The sequence below is a fragment of the Saimiri boliviensis genome, chromosome 20, assembly GCF_048565385.1.
Source record: "Saimiri boliviensis isolate mSaiBol1 chromosome 20, mSaiBol1.pri, whole genome shotgun sequence".
Taxonomy (NCBI): Eukaryota; Metazoa; Chordata; class Mammalia; order Primates; family Cebidae; genus Saimiri; species Saimiri boliviensis.
The window spans coordinates 12,658,314-12,685,254 of record NC_133468.1 but is presented as its reverse complement, the minus strand read 5'-3'; the positions used below and the strand labels follow the sequence as shown (position 1 = coordinate 12,685,254).

Here is a 26,941-nt window from a genome sequence, read left to right as displayed (position 1 = left end):
CTAATCCTCTTCTGCAACCGCCCTTTTCTTTTTCTGCATCTGGTTACTAATCAAGCTTAAAAGGGGAAGAAAGAAGCAAAGACCTGTAGATGTAAGCTCCAAAAGAGCACAGAACAGAACTGTTTTATTCACTGATGTGTGCCTAGTAGATACTTCATTGACGGTTGTTGAGTGAGCATACAAATCATCTTACAAGATATGCAGCTTCCAATCACAAAGAAGCAGAGTGCGGGAATGGGGGCCTCCTGATTGTGGAGGGCATCTTATAAGCCACTCCGCAGTCAAACACGCGGGTGTTTCCAAGGACTCATCCAACATCGCACATCTCTGCCACGTGCCATCCCATATCTGCAGGCTGCATGACTGCATGGCTGAGGGCATGTTCAGTGAGTCCCTGCGGGAGCCATGGGCACTGGGAGGCAACCCACTGCTCTTGCCTGTTCTGGCTGTGGGAAAAGGACAGGGAGCTCAACTCCAGCTCTGCTACCGAGAGGCTCTTTGCATATGTCAAGCTGGACAGCGACGTGCTCACCCTCAGAGTGGCCTCTCTCCATTGACAATAAAAGTGTGTTTTGCTTTTCGATGAATGGATTTGGTAAAATGTCTTCTCACTCTTTCCTAGACATCGCCTGGTGGTATTACCAGTATCAGAGAGGTAAAAAACAGTTTACACTAACTTGACTTGGGTCACATGACTGCAAAGGCAGAGCTTCTTAATCAAGTTCATGTTTTGTGATTAGTCTTCTCATTCACCAGTTTCCTGTGCCCCTTGTTAGCAAGCCTCACATATATAGAAACAGTTGGGAATGTTCTTTTAGAGACAAGTTATAGGAAAAGCTTTGCTCCCCTACGAAATGGTTCTGTTTTCCTTTCACAGACATTTGTAAAAACTAAGAGTCCACATGCAGCTCAAGGGTAACAATTGCTTCAAACAAATGGCCTGAATCTCTGTGTTCTCTTTTTCCCAATGTTCTTGACTTCCTAATCTAATCAACATTTACTGGGGCAGTTTTTCTTATTACTTTATCTCTTTTTACCTCATATTTATATCCTATAATCAGCTTCGAGCTCTTTGTGCAACAAAGTGGCATGTGTTTAAATAAACAGTGAGGAGTAGACTGTGTGGTTGGTAGGTGGGAGGGTAAGGTGGTATAGATCAAAAACCCAAACCTCAACACCTGTTGCTCCAGGCAGACAGCATGAATGAATTCTGTGAGCCAGGGGTGAACAATAGGGCATCCTAGAGGCTGTGGCTGCTCAGAGGTGACAGCTACTGCTGAGCTCTAGTGGGCTGCTGCCATGTCAGAATTTGAGACCAAAGTGGTCAGATAATCCCATTTTCCAAAACAAATCAGACATCCAAATTTGTACCTGGATCTCTTATCTTTAAACATGGACAACTAATTCCAAAATAATGAAGACGCATTTTACAGGTCAAACAAGATGTCTCTGTGGGCCCCATTCAGGCCGAGGATCACTATTTTATAACCTCAAAGCTAGATGGGTAAGTATAAAGTCCAAACTAGAGACACCATGAGAGAGGCACTATTTGGCAGTCAAGGGAGGAGACGGCCACGGTCACTATCCTGAGCCTGACCAAGGGGACACCTCACCGGGGAAAAGACCCAAGGTGTGGATCCTCCAACTGCTCACAGTCCGGGTCTAACTGGTACAGAGGCACACAGCTTCTTAGGAGCAGAGGTGCTGCCAGACTGGCTACAAGCCAATTTGCGATTTGTGTTTGAGAGAAGCAGAAGCCACTGTGGGCACCAGATATAACGAAAGGGGCCTGAACTGGCTGGATCCTAGGTCCAGCTTTGTCACCCATTGCCCAATGACTTAGGACTCAGACAAAGCCAGTTAGTGACAAGGTTTACATCTCCTGTGCTAGAATACCTTAGCATGGGCTGGCCATGTTTAAAAACACAAAAACTCACTGAAAGTAGTCATGAGCCACATAACAACGTTTCCATCAACAACAGAACATACACGATTGCGGTCCCGTAAGATCATAACAGAGAAGAAAAATTCCTGTCTCCTAGTTCCTGACCCTGTGTAGGCTCAGGCTAATGTGTTGTTTGTGTCTTCATTTTTAACTAACGAAAGTTTAAAAGGTAAAAAAATAAAACAATTTTAAATAGAGAAAAAGCTTATAAAATAAGAAAATAAAGAAAACTATTTTTGTGCAGCTGGGTAATGTGTATTTTATGCTAAGTGTTATCACAAGAGTCCAAAAGTTTGAAAAAAAGAATTAGTTTGTAAAATAAAGTTACAGGGAACTAAGATTAATTTATTACCGAACACTTTTATTAATTTAGTATATTAATTTAGTATAGCTCTATATTCTTAATTAATTAATAATTAACATTAATTTAGCATAGGCCTAAGTGTACAGTATGTATAAAGTCTAAATCGTGTTTAGTAATATCCTAGGCCTCCACATTCACTCACCATCACTCACTGACTCACCCGGAGCAACTTCCAGTCCCGTAACTTCCACTTGTGGTCATTGCCCTCCTAGTTGTACCACTTTTTTATTTTTTGCACCGTAGTTTCACTGGACCTTCTCTGTATTTAGATACACAAATACTAAAAATGCTTACCATTCTGTTGCAATTACCTTCCGTATTCAGCAAGGTCACATGCTGTGCAGGTCTGTAGCATAGGAACAGCAGGCCATACCATTCAGCCCAGGTGTGTAGTAGGTGATCCCATCTAGGTGTGTGTAAGTATACACCACAATGTTTGCACGATGACAAAATTGCCTAACAACACATTTCTCAGAGCATACCCCTGTTGCTAAGTGACACGTGACCGAATAGGCAAATGTGCAGTGACTGTGTATGTTTCTGAGAGACTCTAAAGCCTTCATTCCACACTCAGAAGAGTCTATGATCCCAGAACATTAAGGATCACTTAATCTAAATCACCTACTATTTGATCTGAGAATTTCCTGTGTAGCATCCTGTAGAGTTGGTGGTTCTATCTCTCTTTGCCCTGAGTGACCGGTATTCGTCACTGTGTGAGGCACTCACTTAGAAAATCACTTTAATATCACACAGGCAGGGCAGTGGCCCCCTCGCTCCCATCACACATAGGGTTATGGAACAACAGCCATAAGAACATTGAATGGCTTAAAAGTACTTTACAAACAGAAGGTGCTCTAATTTATTCTTGTTATGTAATTATCACCACAGCATTACCTCTCAAGGTTAACTTTTATCTCAACCATCCAAACTCAAGTCTGACTTAGTAACTGGCTTATCATTATTTTTTATAGCAAAAATAATAACTAGCAGCATCTGGCATCGGAGACTTTGAACAAATCTCAGAAGAAACTGTCAAGGAGGCTCCCCATAGGTTCACGCTCCCTCCTGCACCCAGGGAACTGGGCCATTCTCCTTCCTTTACTTGGACAACCTGGGCTTCATCCAGGGAATCCCCGTAGGGCAACAGGAGCAGGGTGAAAACCAAGGCCATCACCTCTACAGTTTCTTGTGAATGTATCGACAGCAGCCCCAGCACCATGAGGCATACAAAGTAAGAGAAGGGACTGCTGATGTGAGAGCGGCAGCGTGGGCACCTCTGTGAAGCTGCCGCAGCTGTAGACAAGCTAAATCAGTGCTGTCCAGTCAAAAGCCATGACCCGTGAGAGTCCCAACCAGCACGTGTTTACAAAGGAATACATTAAAACTGAGACCGGAGCACAGCTCACATAAGTGAAGGATGGGACCATTTCATGGAGTTCTGTTTCAAAATATTTCATTAACATTTTGCTTATATACATATGTACACTGGATTGTGCCATAAATTATAGTTCTTACCATAAAATACAGTAAAAGAAAGAAAAAAAGAAGAGCGGGCCACTGGTTTAAGCCCCTAACATCCACAGGCAGGCTACATCTCAGCATCTTGAGCCCCTGAGAAGTAAATTTCCTTCCACAATTGATATTACTGAAGCCTGACACTTAGCCAATGATGAAAACGAAAAACAAAACAAAAGCTTGGCAGTCAGTATCCAAATATGCAGATATTACAGAACCTGTCTGATACGGAAATTGATCCTGCTACCCAGACAGCAAACAACTCATTTAGTAATAAAGTCAGTTCCTCCTTAATGAAGTGGGTTTAATAGTTGATATATCAATAATTACTTAGTGCATTTTTTATGAAGGTGCTGGGAAGTAAGTGCTGTTTCTGAGTCAGAAAGAGTCTCTCAAGCTCCTGCAAAGAAATTTCCCTGAGCTTGTGAGGAATTCAGTCACATGAAGATCAGGGAATTAAGAGTACTGTAAAAAAATCTTTTCATGCTTCTGGCTAAGATAAGTCTAACAGTATACTTGATGTCTTCAAGAATACCTCATTTACTCAAAAAATACGATAATCCCATTTTGTTTATTTGCATTTTAATGTGATTTTTGCTTCATCTCCTTTCTTTATGCAAGCCACCTGGGCAGTAACCAGGGAATTCCTAAGGAGCAAAAGGAGGAATGTGAAAACCTCTGCAACCCCTTCAGAAGTTTCTTGTGAATCTATGCACAATTAAATAGATGAGCATTTTAAAAATAAAAATGCTTTTAGATCTAATGCTGGGAGATTTAATTCAACAATTATTTTTTATGTTAAAATGGGTTAAAATAGATGCAAAATATTAAATATATAAGCATTCTGAATTACACTTACATGAATTTTTCTCCTTTTTTTCCTTTCTGAGAACAAGCCTTTTCATTTACATAGAAATGCTCCAGCTTTTAGATAATTGCTACTTATCTTGTTAGCTACAAACATAACAATAGTTAAAGGCTCTGTAAGAATTATGAATTCTGAGGAAACAGGCCACTTGTCTGGCTGTGGTGCAAACAGTATCTTATTTGTAACAAAACATCTGCCTTAGTCACAGCAGGATAAGGTGATATGTATTGCCCAGCACATGAGAAAGATGGCAATTAGGAATTGTTACCAAGTTACGGGAGCCTCACACAAACACCCATCACCTTTGGGGATATGTACAAGATACAAACTTAATTTGATGGATTCCTTTTGTATTGGGATCAAAGTCTCAAAAGGGAAAGTGACAATTGGAGAGAAAGTCTGGTGCCATGAAACCAACACTGATTAGAGAAATGCACACAATTTCACGCACACGCTCACGTTGTTCTCCGATGTGGAAACTCAGCCTGAGCATGCTGTGGGTTGCCACGGGGTGAGATGTGTCTGTGTATGTTCCCAGCAGCCGCCCATCTCATCACTATTCTTGCCAGCCCACATTTACAGTCATTCAAAACATAGATTTGTTAACGTCTGCATGACAACAACAGACAGAGAAAGTTAGATGGCAATGGATTCTTGATTGGTGTAAATTTATAGAAAGCATTCTGGCAGAGCCCAAAGGAAATTACTCACCTACCCCTCTGTGATGGTAAAAAGTTGAAAATTCCACTGACTTGGACTTTGTGTTCCTTCAGTGGGAGATGGGCAGATTCCTTAATTTAATTGACAGACACTTTCTAAATAACTAATGTAATCTTACATTACATTATAGTCCATATGGGAGGCATATTTAAACTACTACTTATAACAACTCTTTTTAGAGCCCTTCAAATGGTTTATACAGATTAATTCTCATTTAAGATCTTTTCCAAGTATTTAAGGATACCTAGCAGACATTATGAAACAATACACTATAAATACATTCAGATTTTTATCATTAATACCTAACATGCTGTAATTTGAACTTTCCGCTAAATCATGCTATCCATTCCTAGTTGGCCCAAATGGTGAGAGTTTACTGTTTTTTTTAATAATTTTGTTTCCCTCTGCTGTCTAGAGGGTGGTTATCATTCTGCCTACTTACCTGTGTCTCTGGAATATTCAGAAGGTTCAGTGGAAAACAATTTGAATATGCAAAGAAGTTATTTTTAAAGCAAGGAAAGTGTTTTCATATGGATTTATTTTGAGCACTCTGCCTTCGCCTCCAGTGGGAACATGTTTCTCTCCAATGCTGAAGCTCCTTCCTATGTGGTGTCGGACACAGAGGCTGACGGGGCAGGGAAGTGGGGTTTAAGACAGGAAGGCCACCGGCAATGAGACCCCCATCCACAGTCCTAGATCCTGGGTTGTGACAACACCCTTTTGACAACCCAGATTGTTACCTAGCAGGAGCGACCCCCGAGCTCAACCACTCCAACGCCATTTCCTCTGGTTCCAGATAAGATTGAAGATGAGCTGGAGATGACCATGGTTTGCCATCGGCCCGAGGGACTGGAGCAGCTCGAGGCCCAGACCAACTTCACCAAGAGGGAGCTGCAGGTCCTTTATCGGGGCTTCAAAAATGTAAGACCAGCGCAGGCTCTGAAGGCCTGGGGGGGTTTCCCACGTGAGGCCAAGCTCTCTGCAGTGCTAAGGGAGCTCATAAGGCAGTTTCCCATATGTGAGGCTATACAAGGAAGTCCAGCTCTATAAAGGGGACATGAGAGGGAGATCACCTGCTTTGAATGGAAGGCTCCAGGTGAGGATGGAGCAAGCTCAGGAGACAGGAAACGGCCAACTGCCCAGAAACTTCACAAGGTGGCACAACTTCAGGGAGTTCACCCTGGCCCAGGGTCCAGCCTTAGCCCTTAACATAGTCATATCTTCCAACTCGGTGGTGCCCTCACAATAATGGGATTTAGGCCTGCGGACTTACACTAACCAGGCTCAACGAGACCCATGTGTAAGCCGAATGTCAGTGTATTAATTTACCACGGGAAATGGAACTGACAGTGGGACCAGACACTCCTCTCCCCTTGCTGGGACCTGCTCTCCTTATAAGCCACATGGAAGCCAGCTTATAATCAAAAGTGGAGCCAAAGGACAGGAGGTTCATTGTTTAGTTGTTACTTCAAATACATTAATACATTCCTGCATTCTCAGGCCAGTTTGAGAGCTCTCAGATACAATCCTGGATATTAATTTTATTTATTTATTTATTTATTTATTTATTTATTTATTTATTTTTGAAATGGAGTCTCTCTCTATCACCAGGCTGGAGTGCAGTGGCTCCATCTCAGCTCACTGCAACCTCCACCTCCTGGGTTCAAGCAATTCTCCTGTCTCAGCCTCCTGAGTAGCTGGGATTACAGGTGCGCACCACTACGTCCAGCTAATTTTTGTTTTTTAGTAGAGACGGGGTTTCACCATGTTGGCCAGGATGGTCTCCATCTCTTGACCTCGTGATCCACCCGCCTCAGCCTCCCAAAGTTCTGGGATTACAGGTGTGAGCCACTGTGCCCGGCCATTTATTTTTTAAGTTTAACTTTCAGAGTACAATCTTATTCCCAAATCCAGGGGTGGTGCGGAGTGGGGTAGGCTAGAGCAAGGCGCACCTCGTCAACCTCCCTCCAGGTGCAGTCTGTAGGTAGAGCTGAGCTGGTTCAATTCCAAACTGACTACATCCTCAGTGTTCTCAAAAGTGCTGACCCACAAGGATTCCAGCCCCTCCTGGGAGTTATCTGACAAGTGCTGAGATGCCTCTTCCTTCCTTCCATACTAGCCTTGACTGCACATACAAAGTGCAAGGTTTCCTGCTATTAGGGCTTCTTTCCTTCTGAGCTTGGAGAGGCAGCATTGGCAGCAGGCAGCCCAATTGGAGCAGGATCCTGTGGGAAAGTTTCCCAGGCAGGCACTGGGCTCAGAGAGAACAGCATCCAGAAAAGAGAAGAAACTGACATTGCTTGGTATCTACCATGGACTCGGTACCACCTAACATAGGTTCATAAAATCCCCTGTGGGAAGGTATTGTTAGCACCATTTTACAGGAAAGGATATTGAGGATCAGAGACTGGCTTGGCCAAAGTCACAAAGTTTAGTATTGGCTGAGCCAGGATTTAAACCCAGATTTTTCTGATCCTAAAGCACCAAATCTCTCCACTTCACAGTGCCCATTCTCTGATAATGTCTCATCACTTTGCAAAGCAGCTTCAGTCCTGAGATGGGGCTACTTTGGAGAAGAGGAAAGGCGCAGGTGCTTGCCCCGTCCCTGCCCCTGGGGATCATGAGGAAACCCAGGCGCCAAAGCTGGGCCCAGGCATCTCCTCCTAGTGCGGGCCCCCAGATGCCTCCTGCTGACTCTCCCTCCTTCCCACAGGAGTGTCCCAGCGGTGTGGTCAACGAAGACACATTCAAGCAGATCTATGCTCAGTTTTTCCCTCACGGAGGTGAGTCTGACCTTGAAAACGCCCTTGCCCAGCTCCCTCTCTGGTAAGCAGCCTCCCCCTTCCTCCAAGTCCGCTCTTCCTTACCATCTGCTTCCATCTCGAGGAAGAGCAGGACACCTCCCTCATCATGAGATGTGGGAGTCTCCAAAGCTTTAGCACAAAAGAACTCTCAAAACAAACCCACCCTGGAAGGGGAAGAAAGGCTGATAATGCAACATCACAAAGTCTCAGAACAGCTCTAGAAAGCAGGTATTGTAACCCCAGATGGGGTAACTGAGTTTCAGAGAAGATAAGCAATGTACTCAAGATTGCACGGCTAGTGGATGGCAGAGCAAGACTAGATCCTGTAAGGGTCTGAAGCAGAGCTTTGCTGTGCTGGTACCACTATTGTGCAGAGCACTTTCTATTCTTTTCCTTCAAATAGCTGAGACAAGCTGGAATTTTGTAAAATAACTTCAATAAATACAGAAGACTATAAAAATAAACTAATCCAAAAAACGGCGGGGAGCATGAAGCTCTGCTTATCCAGCCTGGTTACAAGTATGCCAGGCCCACAGCAGCTGCTCTGGTGCCCTGCTCTGTCCCCATGGGCCTGGGCCCACACCAGTGGCTCCTTCTGTGGCCTCCATGTGTCACATGCCACCTTGCATTCTGTCCCCAAGAGCTGTCTCCTGCAAGACACCTCCCCTGGATCCTGACAAAATGGAGATCCAAGCATTCCACACACTTCCTGGGCCCTGTTTCTCATGGGCCTTTTTGGCAGCGGACAGATGCCTTCCTAGGTGTGTGGGGGCCCTACCTAGATCAGGTGGGGAGGCAGTTATATCCCCTGCAGGCCCCAGAATTGCAGTTTTCTGAGTTCCCTTGAGCCACTATATTGAGTTCTCACTGCATGCGAGGCACAGCACTAGCTTAACATACTTTTTAAACAATTTCAAGAGATAGGTCTTGCTCTCATCCCATTGTAGAGAGGTAGGAGAGGGAAGCTCAGAGAGGTCGTGTTTGATGCCCACAGTCACACAGTTTATGTAGCGCAGCAGCATCCAAGCTCAAGTCTGTCTACTCCGAAGTGAGTGCTCACCCCAGGCATTCCACAGCCGCTCACAGCATCGTCATGCAGTCCCTGCATCATTCATACACTAAGGATTCCGCAACTTGACAGGCAAGACACTGGCTAGAGGGCGGGACAAGGGATCATCTGACCTTTTGCTAGATCTAACTTCTCACACACACCCAAAGAGCTGAGTCAACAGGCCCCACTCCATAATTTTCTCCTCTCCATCACCCAGCACCACTCTCCTCTCCTTCTTGTCAAAGCCCTGCCTTGTTTGGAAGATTCCCCCCGTGTGGAATTCCTGCTCCCATCATCACCTCCCCTCCCTTTCTGCCTTGTAGATGCCAGCACGTATGCCCATTACCTCTTCAATGCCTTCGACACCACCCAGACAGGCTCTGTGAAGTTCGAGGTATGCTCCTCTGGGGTCTCTAGGGGGTCCCCTGGTTCTATATCACCTCCCCCTCTAAACCTCGAGGCACTGGGGGAAGGGCTGGACCATCAAAAGCTCTCAGTCAAGACCAAAGACACCTTTATCCATTCATAAGTATTTCCTGAAGATGGGGAGAAGCAGCAGAAACTTCCCCTGGCCTGTAGGAACTCAGAGGCTCGGGGGACTAAGAACAACCGCGTATGAGCTTCTGGGGATACTGCTTCCCAGGTGGCAGCCCTGTACTTAAGGCTTCGTGTGTATTAACTCATTTACTCTAATCCCCACAATAACCCTATAGGATAGGGTTTTATTATTTATTACCCTTTTATGAAGAGGAGAGTGAGGCAAAGAGAGACACAGTGGCTTTCCCAAGGTCAAAGAGTGCACAAATGACAAAGGAGGGATTTGAATGCAGGTGGTATGACCCTCAATACAGACGGTTCCTACAGTCCACATCCTCAGCCACTAGACCATATGGCCACTGGGATGATAGACGGACCATTGCACCGTTACTGCCACGGACAGGGCAATCACAGGGCTGGCTGTGCTGATCTGTGTCTCTCAGAGCTCCATTCTTCCTCAAGGGAGCACCTTGCCTAAAAACTGGGGAAGGAAAGGGACGGAAGTCAGGAGCCCTTCACTGAGCATAGCTGCATCCTCCAGGCAGCCGAGGGGATGCAGGAGGCACCCCTCTGTGAGAGTATCACAGTCTGACCCAAAGACGCAGCTTCACCCTGCCTGATGGCTTGATGGTCAATGTCACTCCTGCCTTTTCCCCTTCTCAGGACTTTGTAACCGCTCTGTCGATTTTACTGAGAGGAACTGTCCACGAGAAACTAAGGTGGACATTTAATTTGTATGACATCAATAAGGATGGATATATAAACAAAGAGGTAAGTGAGCTGGGGCCAGGAGTGTGAGACAGCCCCAGTGAAGGTAACTAACCCAACAGAAAGCAGCTCCAGACATGAGTATAGTGCTGTCTGAATGAGGCAGGCTCTGCTTTGGGGCTGACAGAGCTGGTCCCTGGCAAAATAGAGAAGGCCTCCCTCATTGCCCTACCCTGCCCAGTTCCCAAGCACCCAGAAAAGATTAAACAGATTCATTCTCACTGGGTCGCCTAGATTCAGTAGACATTACACAGTGGGTAAATATGACTTGCTTCAGTGGAAAGAGTTACTCTTCTGTAGAGAACCTGCATTTGGGAAGGTTAGCAGCCACAAGTTAAAGCTGAAAGTTGAAATGGTGGAATTGTAGGCAGCCCCTAGAAGAGCAAAGAAAGGTTTTTAAGGAAGAGGAAACTATGGTTGGGTCATATTGGTCTTAACCTATTTTGCCTACTAATACAACCTCCAAGGGGTAATGGAAGGTACAGCTGTCTTTAAAGAAATTATCACAAATAATTTATGAATCTTCACTACTTTGCACTTTTAGAACCTCAGAGGACTTGTCTCTAGCCAGTGAAATGCCCTCAGGTCTATCTCAAAAGTCACTTGTGGTATCCACTGTATCTCGGTATCTCAGTGGAAGCTGGAATTCGGCTAGAAAATGGTAACAAAAATATTCTCATTGTAATCACAATAAAATTTAAGGCACATGGGCATTTTAAAATATCCATAATTTAGATGAAGAGAAAGAAAAATTTGGTAAGTACAGAAACATACCATTTTCTGAAGGAGTATATATATAAAGATAGCAATATTGTAATGATAGCAATTCTTCTCTAATTAACTTTAAATTTATTTCATTTTGAATCAAAATGAAAGTGGTATTTGGGGAGGGGATGTGGCACAATTGTTATAAAGTTACATTGGAAGATTAATCAGATAAGAATAGCAAAGATAATTCTCAAAAAGGAGAAAAATGGGATTTGTTTTACCAGATACTGAAATATAAAATAAGGCTGAAACTATTAAAATATTATAATATCAGAGAAAGAACAGGTAGATCAATGGAACAGACTAGAATGCCCAGGTACAAATAACATCTTGGTTTATAATAAAGGGAGCATATTGAATAGAGAATAGATAGGTAATGAATAATTAAATGATTCTGGGAAAACTAGTTAGCTATTTTGGCAACAGGTAAGTAAATGTTCTTACTTAGTACTATAAATCCAAAGTCACTATAGATACATATAGTTGATTTTTAACTAAAAAATAACTAAAAGTCTTATGTAAATATCTGATCATAGAATGGGCGAAGCATAAAATCAAAGTCAGAAATATTTTTTTATTATTGATGGCTTTATACTGTAAATATTTAAAATTCTGTATATCAAAAAATATCATAAACGAAATTGAAAAGCAAGTGACAAACTTGTTTAAAAAATCTGCAATTTATGATGACAGAAAGGATTGATATTCCACAGTAGGCATTCATTTTAACAAAGCCAAGATTCATATTTATCATGTTTATCTTTGTATTTCTTTGACACAATATCTAGCACTTGGTAGATGTATTAAAATATCTTTTACATAAATTTAAAATCTATTAAGAGATTTTAACAATTCCATAAATCTACCCAAATATATAAAGAGCTCTCACAATCCAGTCAGAAATAGATGAACACAAGGAGCAAAGCAGAGGAACAAATAGTTCATGAGAAAATAAATAAAAATAGTCAACACATATATCAGAAACCTCACTAAGAAAGTAATGTATATCTTTAAAAACAATGAATTATCACTTACCTATTACATTGCAAAGATTTTGTAAAAATCTTTGTTGAAGGTTGGTAAAAGTGGTTTTTCATACATGGTTGCTGAGAGTGTTCTGATACAAACTTTCTAAAAGGTATTTGAGGAATATGTATCAAAAGCATTGAAAGTTATGCATCCCATTCTCCTTATAAACCACATCTTGGTGTATGTCCCAAGGAAATAAAAAACAGAGACAAAGACATAAAAGCAAGAAGAGTCTTCAGGTAATAGTCCCCCAAAATGTGATAACCATAATATCCACTAATAGCAGATTTGTAAAATGAGTTCCAGTAAATTCATATAATGGAGTAGCAGGTGGCCACTTAAAATCATGAAAAAGTACTGTAAAATAAACATTAGTATAATACATTACATTTTAAAATCACTTAATAAAGTAGCATATATGATATCTCAATTTTATAAACAACTAAATGCTTGTATACACAGGCAAATATATGATACTCTAAAGTATTCAAATACTACATTGCAAAAATATATAAAGAAAAAATGCAGAAAGGGGATTTATACTACTTGGTCTTCAACTTTGGTTCACTCACTATTTCATCATTGAATAACCTTACTAGCTCCTGCTCCCTTTTTGTAATCCACAAACTAAACAGAATTGTCCCCATTAATCCATCAGACCTCTCTGGAGGGCAGAATTAATAAAGTATCCCTTAAAAGAAAAAGAAAGCGTGGATAAGTAGCTTCTTAGAAAAGATAGCAGGCTCTTCGCCTGGCAATCATTTGGAGATAGTCTCATCCAAGTGGTAGGCAGTGAAAATCCTGAGAGAGCAACAAAATTGCTCTTTAAGTCGTTTCTGTGACTATGGAAAAAAAATCAAACAGGAAAAGCATCAATGGCCATGTAAATGTGAAGGGCTTGTAAAGCACACATTTTAAAATAAATTCATGGATAGAGACATGTATTTCCTGGCTCTATCTGTTGAGGGCACGTCAGAGCAATGACATCCCTGTAGCAGTGAGCATACCTAGCACCTAGACCTTGATTTCTAAATACCATTCTTCAATAAAAAGAACCAGTCTTCTTGGAGAATAGTTGATTCCAAGATTGGGGAAAAGTAAATATAAGATGAGCCTGGAGTACTTTATCATGCTGGAAGATATGGAAGTGCTAAAAAATAAAAGAAAACTGCAGGAGTCAATCTGAAGGAGCTCACAATAGCCAGAATGAGAGCAATTTGAGCAAAATTTAAAATTATTAAGTATTGGATTATAACCTGTAAAATATGGTGAATGTCCATTAGTCCATGTTAATGTAAATAATCAACTAAATACATAAATAAATGCAGCAGAGAGCGCAGCTCTTCCTTACAGAAGAATTTTAATTAATAAATATAGAAGGAATAAAGGTAATATAAAACTACTGTTAGGCAAACACTACGGTAATAATTTTTGCAGGCGAGATCTACTGAAAGATACTAAATCAGTAAGGAAACTTAACAGACACCACCTTAATCAAGTGATCAAGGTCAACATTATCAATAATAAGACATCTCAACACTATGTAACTCCCTGATATGATGCATTGAGAAGGTTATAACATCGCTTCTGTGGTATTCTTGCCAAAAACGCATAACTTCAATCTAATGATAAGTAAACCAGGGAGTAACTCAAACTGAGAGACATTTCACAAAACAACTGACCTATAGTCATATCAAAAGTGTGAGATCCTGAAAGACAAGGAAAGAAAGAAACTCAGGCTGGGGATGGTGGCTCATGCCTATAATCCCAGCACTTTGGGAAGCAAAGGCAGGAAGATCACTGGAGTCCGAGAGTTTGAGACCAGCCTGGGCAACATGGCAAAACCCCATCTCTACAAAAATTAGCCAGGCATGGTGGTATGTGCCTGTAGTCCCAGGTACTTGAGACGCTGAGATGGGAGGATCACTTGAACCCAGGAGGTTGAGGCTGCAGTGAGCCATGATTGTGCCACTGCACTCCAGCATGGGTGACAGAGCAAGGCCCTGTCTCAAAAAAAAAAAAAAGGAATGAGAAGCTCATGCAGATGAGAAGAGACTAAGGAGACACAACAAATAAATGCAATGTAGCATCACTGAAAGGAAAAAAGATATTAGTTGAAAAGCTGATAAAATTTTAATAAGCCCTGTAGTTTAGTTAGTAACAGTGTAGCATGTTAATTTCCTAGATTTGATCATTGTGCTCTGGTTATGTGGGTTGCTAACATGAGAGGAAACTGGGTGAAAGGTATCATGAACTCTGTACTATTTTGTAACTTTTCTGTAAGTCTAAAATTATTAATAATAGGTGAAAATTAAACAAACAAAAAAAACAATAAAATAAGTATGTGGAATAAGACTGTCCCCTGGGTCTCCGTAGAAACCACATCAAACATCCCAAACACTGTTTTATTCCCATTCCAACTTGGGCCAGAATGATCAGAATAATGGTTCCGAGCGTACCTTGATAGACATGGAAACTCCCAGGACGTAGTTCTAAGGTGTTCTAATTCAGTAGGTTTGGGGTGAGAGCCTCAGTCTGTGGAACTGTTGGCCTCACGTGCCCTGTGGATATTCTTAGCTGTTGGTTCATTTTCCTTAAATTGAAACAGTAGCAGACCCTAGGGGAATTTTTCAATCTCTAGGCTAGAACATTAACTTTTTAAAAATTCAGAATATTTTATTTGCCTCCAGTCTGTGAATGGGGATCCCACACATCACCCCTCACTGAAGACAATGCCCATAACAAAGTAACCTCCCCATGAACTTCTGAGGGCTTTAAGAATTATCTACCATCTAACTCCCTAACACCTGCTAAAGAAGGACCTCACCTTTTAATCCCTTTCATTGGCAAGGGGCATAAGGAGCTCCAAACACTGTCACCTAGAAAGAGCTTGACCTCATGGTTCCCACACTGTGTGCTTTTATGTCCCCACTCCAGGAGATGATGGACATTGTCAAAGCAATCTATGACATGATGGGGAAATACACATATCCCGTACTCAAAGAGGACACTCCAAGGCAGCATGTGGACGTCTTCTTCCAGGTAAGTGAACACACCCTGTACATGAGCTGTAAGCCCAGCCTAGATCAAGTCAACCCACGAGCATCTAAGCAAGTGATTTGTGTCCAACCCTGTACTAAGCATGGCTGGAAACAGAAAAGAATTGTAAGATATATTGTCCTCAAGAAACAGATGGTCTCCTTAAGCTGCAAGTGTACATGACAGAAGAGAACAAGAAAGTATATCATTAAATGTTAGTGCTATAGGATGAACTCTAAATCCATAAAAATCGGGGAATCAGAGTAAACACGGAAGACTTCATTAATTACATTTGTGGAGGTGTTAAGCATTTGTGTCTGGGCAGTAATGGGAAGTAAGATTGGAAACTAGGATAGGGCCAGATTGTGAGACCTTTAAATGGAAGAGTTTAGCCTTGCTCTGGTACAGGATGGGCAGCTACTGCTGATCCTTGACTAGGGGAGTGGTGTGATCATTGAGGCATTTTAGGAAAAAATTAATCTAGCAGTGGAGTATCAGAGAATATCAGAGCTCATCCTAGTCCAACCTCCCACTATTCAGATAGGAAAAGAGAGTCCTTTCTGGCCTTGAGCAAGTTTATATGACAAGTAGAGGCCAGAATCAGAACCTCTTGTATCCAGTGTTCTACCAGACGGACAGAGTAGTAGGGAGTCTACAGAAGAAGCAGAATAAGCCAGCAGTGAGGTGATGAGTGTCCAGAGCAAGTCCTTCGATTTAAGGAAGCTCATGGGGTCAAAGTGTTGTAATTAGGGCGTAAGTGGAATTGTCTGGCCAGGGAAAGACAACTCTCACTCTCAAGGCAAAGTTGGTTAATGAAATGAGCTCCAGCTTATTTGAGCTGAGCTCATTACTCTGAGCTCCAGCAAGAAAGCAGGGGAGCAAGCTTTGGAAGGAAGATCACCAGATTCCATAAAGTGCTTTCTGTTATGTCTTTCAGAAAATGGACAAAAATAAAGATGGCATCGTAACTTTAGATGAATTTCTTGAATCATGTCAGGAGGTAAGGAGAGATCTCAGGTCACAATAATTCTACATCTGGGAAAGGAAATCTGGGGCTTGGGGACCTGCAGAAGGAAGGTGATGAGAAACCTGCACATACCTGCAACCCCTCCCATCAGAGCCAATGACACCAGCAGCAACTGTGGTTCCACTCCTCAGCCTAGCCTGTGGTTGGTCTTGGCTAAGCACAGGACTGAATGGAGACCCTAAATAGGAATCTGTGGGGATGTGAAAACTCAGAGGGGGTCTCTCTGAAGATTGACTTCCCAAAAAGGTAACATCATTATTTTTTAGCCTGCCTCTGGCTTAATGCCTCATTCCCCAGACTGCAAGGGAGGAGCTAAGGGGAAAAGATCTACAATTGTGTGATTCTCAAACCAGAGTGTACATAAAAATTGCCCGGAATGATTCTGAAAATGTATATTTCTAGGCCTCAATCTCAGAGACTATAGATCTGGGTCACTTTAACACAAAGACCCTAGGCCAATGCTTCTAAAACTTTAATGCATGAGACAATATCCTTGAGAAGGTCTTGTTAAAATGCAGATTTTAATTCCATAGGTCTGGGGTGGGGCCTGGGATGTTACTTTTCTCACATTCTCCTCAGTCACACTGGTGATGCTGGTCCTGAGAACACAACTTTCATTAAGTCTAACTAATAGGCTGGCCCCAGTCACTCCTAGAGACTGAACTGGAAATAATTCTTTCATCTACTTTTGGGAAATGCATTTGTACCTCCACATTATTTTAGAAATGTACAGTTATTCTGAGCTGCAGCCAAGAAGAATGGCAAATGTAAGAAAGTAGGGGAGAAGTTGCTAGCACATACTGAGCCCCTACTGAGTTTCAAGCACATACACACACATCACAGCTGCCCTGTTATGTAGATGTCCTAGATTCAGGGTGATACCCAAGATATTTCACAACTAGAATAGAATGAACGCTGACTCTCTTGGGGGTGAGTTCTCACTCTGTTAATTTCCTGGAGAGCTGGTTGTAAAACAGCCTAGCCCCTTCCCCACCCCCAACCTTGCTTCCTCTCTCACCATGGGATCTCTGCACACTCAGCTTCCTTTCACTTTCCACTGTGAGTGGAAGCAGCCTGAAACATACACCAGATGGAGATGCCTGGCTGAACTTCCCGGCCACCAGAGTATTGAGCCAGATAAGCCTATACTGACATTAACCTTTTCATTTCTGATATTGATAATCTGAAAAGCAGTCTTAATAAGCATTTATCTACTTTATTGATTTATTTTTGAGAGAGCTTTGAGGGGTTTTCTTATTGTGTGTCTCTATTGCATGTTCTATATTTTACATTTTTCTATTATATCTTCTCTAAGTTATAGTATTGAATGTAGAAAAAATTCTCAAATGTTGGGTATTAAGCAATAAACTTCTAATTTATGGTTCAGATGGTTCAAGAGAATATCTTGAATTAAAATAAAATGAAAATATGACATATCAAAATGTGTAGGATCAAAAGCAGTATTCCAGGAATGCAAGGTTGGCTTAACATTCAATAATTGGTAAGTGTCATTTATCACATTAATAGAATAAAGAGAGAAAAATATGATCATCTGAGTGGATGTATAAAAATAATTTTATGAAATGCAGTTGTTTAGAGCTTCTTAAAAGAAGCAACTCAGTATTTTACTAGATGATTTCTTTCTTCTGAATTCTTCTTTAAGCCTAGAGGTGGTGCTTCTTACTTTGAGCTGATGACTTTCTAGGTTCCCACCCTTACATCTTATTTTTCATACCCTTGTAGAGTTTTCTCCATACAGGAAACCCATGCTTGAGATTTGTTCACCAGAGTTACAGAGCTCTCAGGGAGGAGTCTCAGAGTTCTAACCATCCTCTTCCCCTCCTCCTTTCCCAGGATGACAACATCATGAGGTCTCTCCAGCTGTTTCAAAATGTCATGTAACTGGTGACACTCAGCCATTCAGCTCTCAGAGACATTGTACTAAACGACCACCTTAACACCCTGATCTGCCCTCATTCTGACTTTATGCTCCAACTCTTGGGACAGAAACACCTTTTACACGTTGGAAGAATTATCTGCCGAAGACTTTCTGTGGAACCCAGCATCATGTGGCTCAGTCTCTGATCGCCAACTCTTCCTCCTTCCTCTTCTTGAGAGAGACAAGATGAACTTTGAGTTTGTTTTGGAAGCATGCTCATCTCTTCACACTGCTGCCCTACAGAAGGTCCCTCTGCTTGAGCTTAAACAGTAGTGCACAATATTCTGCTTGTGTGCCCCCAGCCCACTGCCTCCAAGTCAAGCAGACCTTGGTGAATCTGGAAGCAAGAGGACCTGAGGCAGATGCACACCATACTCTGATGGCCTCCCAGACCAATGTGCCTGTTTCTCTTCCTTTGGTGGGAAGAATGAGAGTTATCCAGAACAATTAGGATCTGTCATGACCAGATTGGGAGAGCCAGCACCTAACATATGTGGGATAGGACTGAATTATTAAGCATGGCACTGTCTGATGACCCAAACTGCCCATGTCATTTGTTTCCGGAAACAAGGACCCATAATTCTCTCACACTAGCATTTGTGCTGGTAGTGCAAGTCCTTTAACACGTCCAGGAAGGGAGCCATTGCCCAGGGGTCCATATCGCCACCCCATCCCCTGCTTGAGCCCAGCGCCGCATGTCCCTCCCAAGAAGCCCAGAATGCCTGCAAATTGCTGTAATTTTATACCATGGTCTAACCAATAAACAGAACTATTTCTTACATGCTCAATCACTTCTTCATGACTCCATTAGGTAGAAGAGGTAAGCTGTGAAAAGGGAAGGCTGGTACATTCATTTGACATCCAGTAATTAGTGGTTGTCCCTCCGTACGTGTGAGGGACCGGTTCCACAACTCCCCATACCAAAATCTGTAGATACTCAATTCCCACAGTCAGCCCTGAGGAACCCATGTTTACAAAAAAATTGGGCCTCCATATATGCAGGTTTCACATCCTATAAATACTGCATTTTCTATCATGTTTCGTTGAAAACAGTCTACATGTGAGTGGACCCATGCCATTTAAACTCGTGTTGTTGGAGGGTCGATTGTACTCATGTTGTGCCAGGCCTATGCCAGGCAGTGACTTCATCCTCCTCAGCCCTCAGGTCATCCCCAGCAAACACCCAATCCAAATGCAAATACTGTAACCAAATGCAAATGCAACTTCAAGACAAGAGCCTTCTCAACACCTTGCTTCCAAAAAGATTGCCACCTATAAGACCCTCTGATATGGAAAGTCTGGAGCCCCCGTGGTGTGGGCATGTGTGCAGAGATGAAGAAGGTGGCAGGGCCTCCCGCTGAGAGATACTAGGGTCTCGAGGATGATCAAGTGGTTTCAGCCTATAACCAGCAAATGATTACTCATACTGAACACTGTGGGTCTTGGTTGCACCATTTGGCATCACATTTAAAAGATTAAAAGCTAACAGAAGCATTATTGGAAAGAAAGCAATTTACTGAACCCCAATTTTGGGGCTTATATACATGATCTTGTTTATACTCATGTGAAGCATTCCAGATGGTTAGAGTCCTGGTTGTACTGATGAGGCTGCTGAAACTCAGAGAGGTGAAGAGGACCTGCGTAAGACAGTACAGCCGGCAGAGACTCCACAGGGAGACTAAACTCTTCTCCCTCTATCATAGACCCTTCCTACAAGGGGATTGAGTCTGCCTCACCCCAAGGATGAGGATACTTCCCACAAATCTCATTCTTCTGAAGTCAGTTCAGAGAGGCATCGCTATCCTTTGAGCCTGTGTAACAGATGGGGAAACAGATGTAGAAAAGGGGAATATCTCAGGCAGACATGGTCACTGGTAGGGGCAGGCCACCAAACCTCCTGCATTCGTGGCACATCCCACTCAGATGGCCATTGGCTGCTGCCTCTCATGGTTGGAAATTGTAGATGCGATGATGAGGATTTGTTGGATAGCTCAGATCTGTTCCTCTGGGCTTTCTGCATGTAGCCAGGTGGTCCCCTAAGGCTTTTCGGCATGTGACTGGTCCCCAGAAAGGCATCCACTTAGGCCGAGGAGAGGGTCCGTCCTCGAGATTCTTCCCATATGGGGTCTTAATCTGCATCTTGAGGCGGTATGATGTCTAGGCCAGTGTTCTCTGCCCTGGCTGCACATCAGAATCACCTGGGAACTTTGAAACATGCTAGCACTTGACTGCCATGGCAGACCAATTGAAGGAACATCCCTGAAGGAGGGACCTCAGCATCAGAATTCTTTAGAAGCCACCCAGGTGAGTGTATTGGGCACCCAGGGCTAAGTGAGGAACGGACACATCTAGAGCTGGGCATGAAGAGCATGGTCTGAACCATCCCCCTGGCCACAAGGATCAATTCAGGGATAGGCTTGAGACCCACACTAGTTCAAATGGCATGAATCTCCAAACTTGTGCCGGGAATAATGAGACAAAGATATTCTCCTTTACCAGACATAAATGAGAACGCACAGAGCCTCAGGACCTGCTGGGAACTATTTAGGAATTATGAGAGTTTATCTAATAATCAGAGGGTTAATAAGTCAGACATCACATAAGGCAAGATAGAAGAAAAGAAACAACAAAGCAAGCAGAAACTGAGGCCCTGATGACATCATTTATCTGCTAGATCAGCTGCTTCTGAAGCTAGACATACCTCTGACCTCTTCAGATGCCTGTGTCAGGTGCCTATGTAAAGTCTAGGTCAGTGGTTCCCTTCTCCACTGCCTGCATGTCAGAATCACCTGGGGAACAGAGAAGGAGATTTTTTTGAAGTGTCAGATGCCTGTGCCTTATCCCAAATGAATTGCATCAGAGCATCTGGAGGTGGAGCCCTGGTGAAATAACTCTCATCAGTGTGCTTTAAAGGCTCACCAGCTGATTCCAATGTACACCTAGGGCTACAAACCCCTGCTCTAGAATAGAGGAAGGACTGGTACCCCTCTCCCTGTGCTAACCAGACCATGAGTATTACACCAGCATCAGTCCTGGCACTTAAGACTGAGAGGAAAATCAGCAGCTGGGATATTCAGAGAGAATGCATGTGGAAGGAAGTTTTAAAACCAGTCCTCAGAGGGATAAACAACAGGAAGGGAGATGGTTGCCCTGACGAGCAGCGGGGAAAGGACATGTTGCAGCAATGAGAGGGCACTGGCCTCATCTCTAACTTGTCTTCCTGGAGGGACCCTGCTCATCTTGAACCATCCAACAAATTCTTACCATCACGCCTGCTGATGGGGGCTCCACTGTGCAGCAGGTGCTGCGGCCACTTTGCCCAATTCCCTTGGTGCTCACCATCGCCATGCAGGTAGACTCAAGTGCTGCCAACTGCAGTCACCCGAGAGATTTTGTCTACAACTCTAACAATCACAGAATCTGTCCATGACAGCCCGCTACATTTTAGGTATTTGACTCTCTAAGCCTCACGTTGACATTTGATCTCCAATGTTGGAAGTGGAGCCTAAGAGAAGGCGTTTGGGTCATGGGGGCAGATCCCCCAGGACTAGATGAAGTCACTCCCTCAGGGCTAAGTGAGTTCTTACCCTGTTAATTCCTTCAAGAGGTGGCTGTTAAAGAGCCTGACACCACCACCCCTCACTTCCTCTCTCACCGTGTGATCTCTGCACACCCAGCTCCCTTTCACCTTCCACTATAAGTGGAAGCAGCCTGAAGCCCTCCCCAGATGCAGATGCCCAGTTGAACTTTCCAGCCACCAGAAACATGAGCCAAATGAGTCTTTTTTTTTTTCTTTTTAAAGTATTTGGCCTTGGGTATTCCTTATCTACACAGGCAAACTAAGACACAGACCCATTCTGCCGTGGATATGTCAGACCAAAGAATCGAGTCATCAACACCTCCTTGGAGAAGTCCTTGACCAATGACTGATGAGAGTTTGGGAACAAATACCCCAGATCCCTCTCAGTAGGAAGAATTTTGAGGTCTCTTCTATATCATCTCCTAGACTTCTCTGGGGGGACTGAGCCCCAGTTGCTCACAACAGTAACTTATGATGAATAAGAGAGACACATGTCCTGCTTTCATAAACTTTATATTCTAGCAAGAAGAAATGGACATGAAATGAAATGATTTTAGATGAAACAGCATGAATAAATGTGTGACATGATAAAGAGTGTGCAGGGTGGCTGTGGGCTACTTTGGAGGGGTGGAGAGTAGGGCTTCCCTGAAGAGCAGACCACTGAGCTTGACATGACTTGGATCAGGGGAGTCTCCACGGACATCTTTCTCCAGTCTCATGACAACCCTGTGGGGCAGGTATCCAAGGCACCTATGTTTCAGATGAAAAAAAAAAAGGATGCCCAGAGTCATAGAAGGACTTACATACACAGCTGGAAGTGGGCCTAAAAGTCTGCCAAGCTCCAAAATCCATGCCCAGCTTTATTTCTTACAGCGCCTAAAGACCATTCTTCACCTATTCCTAAAACTAGCTCTGATGATATGCAAACACCAGAAGGTGTTAGGAAGCAGATGCTATGAAAACTATTAGTAAAAACCAATGAAAACAAACCCACAAATCTGAGCCAAATTGCTCCTACTGTAAAAGGAATCATGCCAATCATGTGTAAAGATGGCCATATGGGTTTCTTAGAGGAGCTGAAATAAGCACGTCCTTCCACATCAAAATGAGGCTCAACCTAACTGGCAGACCTCAGCTAGCCTTGCACTCTGCTCCATTGCCTTAGGGGGATCAACAAAACTCAGAACTCAAACAGTCAGGGGAGCCCTAGAGGCAGCCAGTCCCACTAGGTAGGATTCTGAAGACCCATGAGATGCTACGGGTCCCAGTTCAAGAATAAAACATAAAGACCAAGGCTAAGCCAATCATTACCCACCATTGCCTCTGGCCACAGTGAAATTTTAGAAATAGGCTTAAAATCTGGATGGCTGATCACTAACAGCTCGGGATTGTAGCTCCCACTGAAAGCGCAAAGAATGAGAGGACGCCACACCTTCACATGAATTCTTGTTACTCACGCACCAGGAGATTCCCAGCGGAGGAGCCCCACGGGTCGCCAGCGCGACTCTTGTGACCGGCGAGGCGGTTTTGCCTGCGCCTTGGAGCGACGGTTCTTGGTGCAGAGTCAGAAAAGCACCATCAATCTTAACGCCGCTGATTTGGTCGGTGCAGTGGGTTGCTCAGATTTCGGCGCTGAGAATCAGTAAGTTCGACGTCCACTCAGAAACCTAATTACAAAGACGGTGAATTCAAAGACCACAGATGGATAAATTTATAACGAAGGGAGGAAAACGGCCAAAAAAGGCTGAGAATGCCCAAGATCAGAATGCCTCTCCCTCAGCAGGGGATCACAGTTCCTCATCAGCAACGGAACAAGGCTTGATGGAGAACGAATGTGTTCCAATTACAGAAGCAGGCTTCAAAATGTGGATAATGAGAAACTTCTGTGAATTAAAAGAACTTGTTTTAACCCAATCTAAAGCAACTAAGAACTTTGAAAAAAGATTTGACGAAATGTTAACAAGGATACACAATTTAGAGAGGAATATAAGTGAATTGATGGAGCTGAAAAACACAATAGGAGAACTTCGTGAAGTATGCACAAGTTTTAACAGCCGAATTGATCAAGCAGAAGAAAGGATATCAGAGGTCGAAGACCAACTCAATGAAATAAAACAAGAAGACAAGATTAGAGAAAAAAGGATAGAAAGGAACGAGCAAAGTCTCCAAGAAATATGGGACTATGTGAAAAGACCTAATCTACGCTTGATAGGTGTACCTGAATGTGACGAAGAGAATGAATCCAAGCTGGAAAATACGCTTCAGGACATTATTCAGGAAAATTTTCCCAGCCTAGTAAGGCAGGATAATATTCAACTCCAGGTAATACAGAGAACACCACAGAGATATTCCTCAAGAAGAGCAACTCCAAGGCACATAATCGTCAGATTCACCAGGGTTGAAATGAAGGAGAAAATACTAAGGGCAGCCAGAGAGAAAGGTCAGGTTACCCACAAAGGGAAGCCTATCAGACTTACAGCAGATTTCTCAGCAGAAACCCTACAAGCCAGAAGAGAGTGGGGGCCAATATTCAACATCCTTAAAGAAAAGAACTTTCAACCCAGAATTTCACATCCAGCCAAACTAAGCTTCACAAGTGAAGGAAAAATAAAGTTTTTTGTGAATAAGCAAGCACTCAGAGATTTCATCACCACCAGGCCTGCTTTACAAGAGCTTCTGAAAGAACCACTACACATATGAAAGGAACAAACAGTATCAGCCTTTCTAAAAAAACTTATCAAAAAGAGCATCAATATAATGAAGAATTTACATCAACTAATGGACAAAATAGCCAGCTAATGGCAGTATTAAACTCACATATATTATTATTAATTCTAAATTTAAATTGACTAAATCCCCCAATCCAAAGACAGGCAATTTGAATAAAAAACTAAAACCCATCAGTATGCTGCATCCAGACCCATCTCACATTCAAGGATACACAAAGACTCCAAACAAGGGATGGAGAAAGATTTACCAACCAAACAGAGAGCTAAAATAAATAAATAAAAACCAGAAGTTACAATTAAGCAACAAAGATCAAAAGAAGCAAAGGACATTATATAACGATAAAAGGATCAATGCGACAACAAGAAGAGCTAAAGATCCTAAATATATACGCACCCAATACAGGAATATGCAGACATATAAGACTTATAAAGAGACTTAGACTCCCACATAATAATAGTGGGAGACTTCAACATTAATATTAGACAGATCAATGAGACAGAAAATTAACAACGATATTCAGGACTTGAACTCAGATCTGGAACAAGTAAATGTAATTAACATTTATAGAACTCTCCACTTTAAATATACAAAGTATACATTCTTATAAAAAAAAAAAAAAGAAATAGGCTTAAAATCTAAGTTCATGTAAATAGCATGGAATGTTAGGGTTTTTACTGAGAACAATGAAAGTTGCTCATTGTCCTGCGGGACATGAATGAAAACCACACAGCCCTGCAAACTGTAGGCTGCCATTATGTAATCTGCAGGGAAGCCAAGCTAGAAATGTCCTAAGAGACCACAGTGATCAAGGCAGAGGGATGACAGAATGGGTCGCTGATGTCACTGAACTGCTGATCAAGCTTCATCGGAAGTTACACTTACTTCTAGTGCTCATTGCACGTATCCATAAATATCAAGAAATGCACTTTTTGTTTTGTTTTGTTTTTTGAGACAGAGTCTCACTCTGTTGCCCAGGCTGGAGGGCAGTGGTGCAATCTCAGCTCACTGCAACCTCCGCTTCCTGAGTTCAAGCAATTCTCTTGCCTCAGCCTCCCAAGTAGCTGGGATTACAGGTGTGCGCCACCACACCTGGCTAATGTTTGTCTTTTTAGTACAGATAGGGTTTCACCATGTTGGCCAAGCTGGTGTCATCCTGACCTCAGGTGATCTGACCACCTTGGCCTCCCAAAGTGCTGGGATTACAGGTGTGAACCACCACGCCAGGCCGAAATTCATTTTTTAAAGGCAGTTCTAGTTGGATTCTCTGTAACTTGCAGCCTGACACTTTCCGTTAATCAGCCCCATCGTCCAACCCCCTGGTGTTTCTTCTGGCCACTTTATTCCCAGCCACGTTTCTCTGACTACATCTCATCCCTCTCTATTCCCAGCAGGAAGCCTGCCAACTCCAGTCTACCCCTTCTGCCCTCATCCCAAAGCCCAGTCAGGACCCCTTTCCAGAATAGTGCAGGCGATAGACGGAGGACTGCAATCCTGTGTCACCTTCTACATTCAGCTGGTGTTCATGAGAACACCTCAAGGCGGGCAAGGATTTTGAGGCAGGGGTTTAGGAATGAGAGTATGCAGTCCACCCCAGCCCACTGCCTGCCCAGCTCCTCACTGTCCACAATGACACAGAACAGGCAAGTGCTCAGGGAGAGCCGGGGAAAAGCAGACGATTGCGGATTCTATGCAGAAGAGCAAGAGAGGGCACTAAACTTGCTGTGGTCCAGAAAGAAAGTAAAAGGAGGAAAGAAGGAAGCAGGGAGGTGGAAGGGGAGGCAGAGGAGGAATGAATAAAGGAGATAAAGTTCTTCTGTAGTAAATGCCACCTACTATGATGGTGAATTTCATGCGTTAATGTGGCAAGGCCATGGTAACCAGTTTTTGGTCAAACATCAGTCTGTTTAGCGTTGTTGTGGAGGTATTTTTCAGCTGAGATTAACATTTAAATCCAAGACTCTGAGGACAGGAAGCCATCCTCCATAATGTGGTGGGCCTCATCCAATCAGTTGAAGGCCTCAATTGAGAGGACAGAAGTCCCCCAGGGAAGAGAGAATTCTCCCTCCAGGCTGCCACATGACTCGGGACCACAACATCAATTCTTTCCTGGATCTCAATTTTAGACTTGCCAGTTCCCACAATCACATGGACCCATTCCTTAAAATAAATCAGTCTGTGGATGTGTGTGTCCATCTGTCTCTTTCTCCACACACACTCTCACACACAAACACACACACACACCCTGTTCTGTTTCTCT

The 26,941-nt window shown here is 43.0% G+C and overlaps 1 protein-coding gene across 5 annotated transcripts in view; it reads left to right on the top strand.

Moving 5' to 3' along the window:
• KCNIP1 (potassium voltage-gated channel interacting protein 1) overlaps positions 1-19,153 on the top strand; it is a 334,879-nt gene extending 315,726 nt beyond the window's left edge. For 3 of the 5 annotated variants that reach the window (XM_074390398.1, XM_003936161.3, XM_074390396.1), the window contains exons 2-8: positions 6,209-6,333; positions 8,126-8,195; positions 9,591-9,661; positions 10,468-10,575; positions 15,307-15,411; positions 16,346-16,408; positions 18,290-19,153. In XM_074390398.1, coding sequence (XP_074246499.1) covers positions 6,209-6,333; positions 8,126-8,195; positions 9,591-9,661; positions 10,468-10,575; positions 15,307-15,411; positions 16,346-16,408; positions 18,290-18,337 — 590 coding nt within the window. In that variant the 3' untranslated portion in view covers positions 18,338-19,153. Of the gene's footprint in view, positions 1-622; positions 656-1,414; positions 1,505-6,208; positions 6,334-8,125; positions 8,196-9,590; positions 9,662-10,467; positions 10,576-15,306; positions 15,412-16,345; positions 16,409-18,289 lie in introns of those variants that run through there. The other 2 variants (XM_074390397.1, XM_074390399.1) reach the window with 2 other exon arrangements.
• Positions 19,154-26,941: the final 7,788 nt, after the last annotated feature.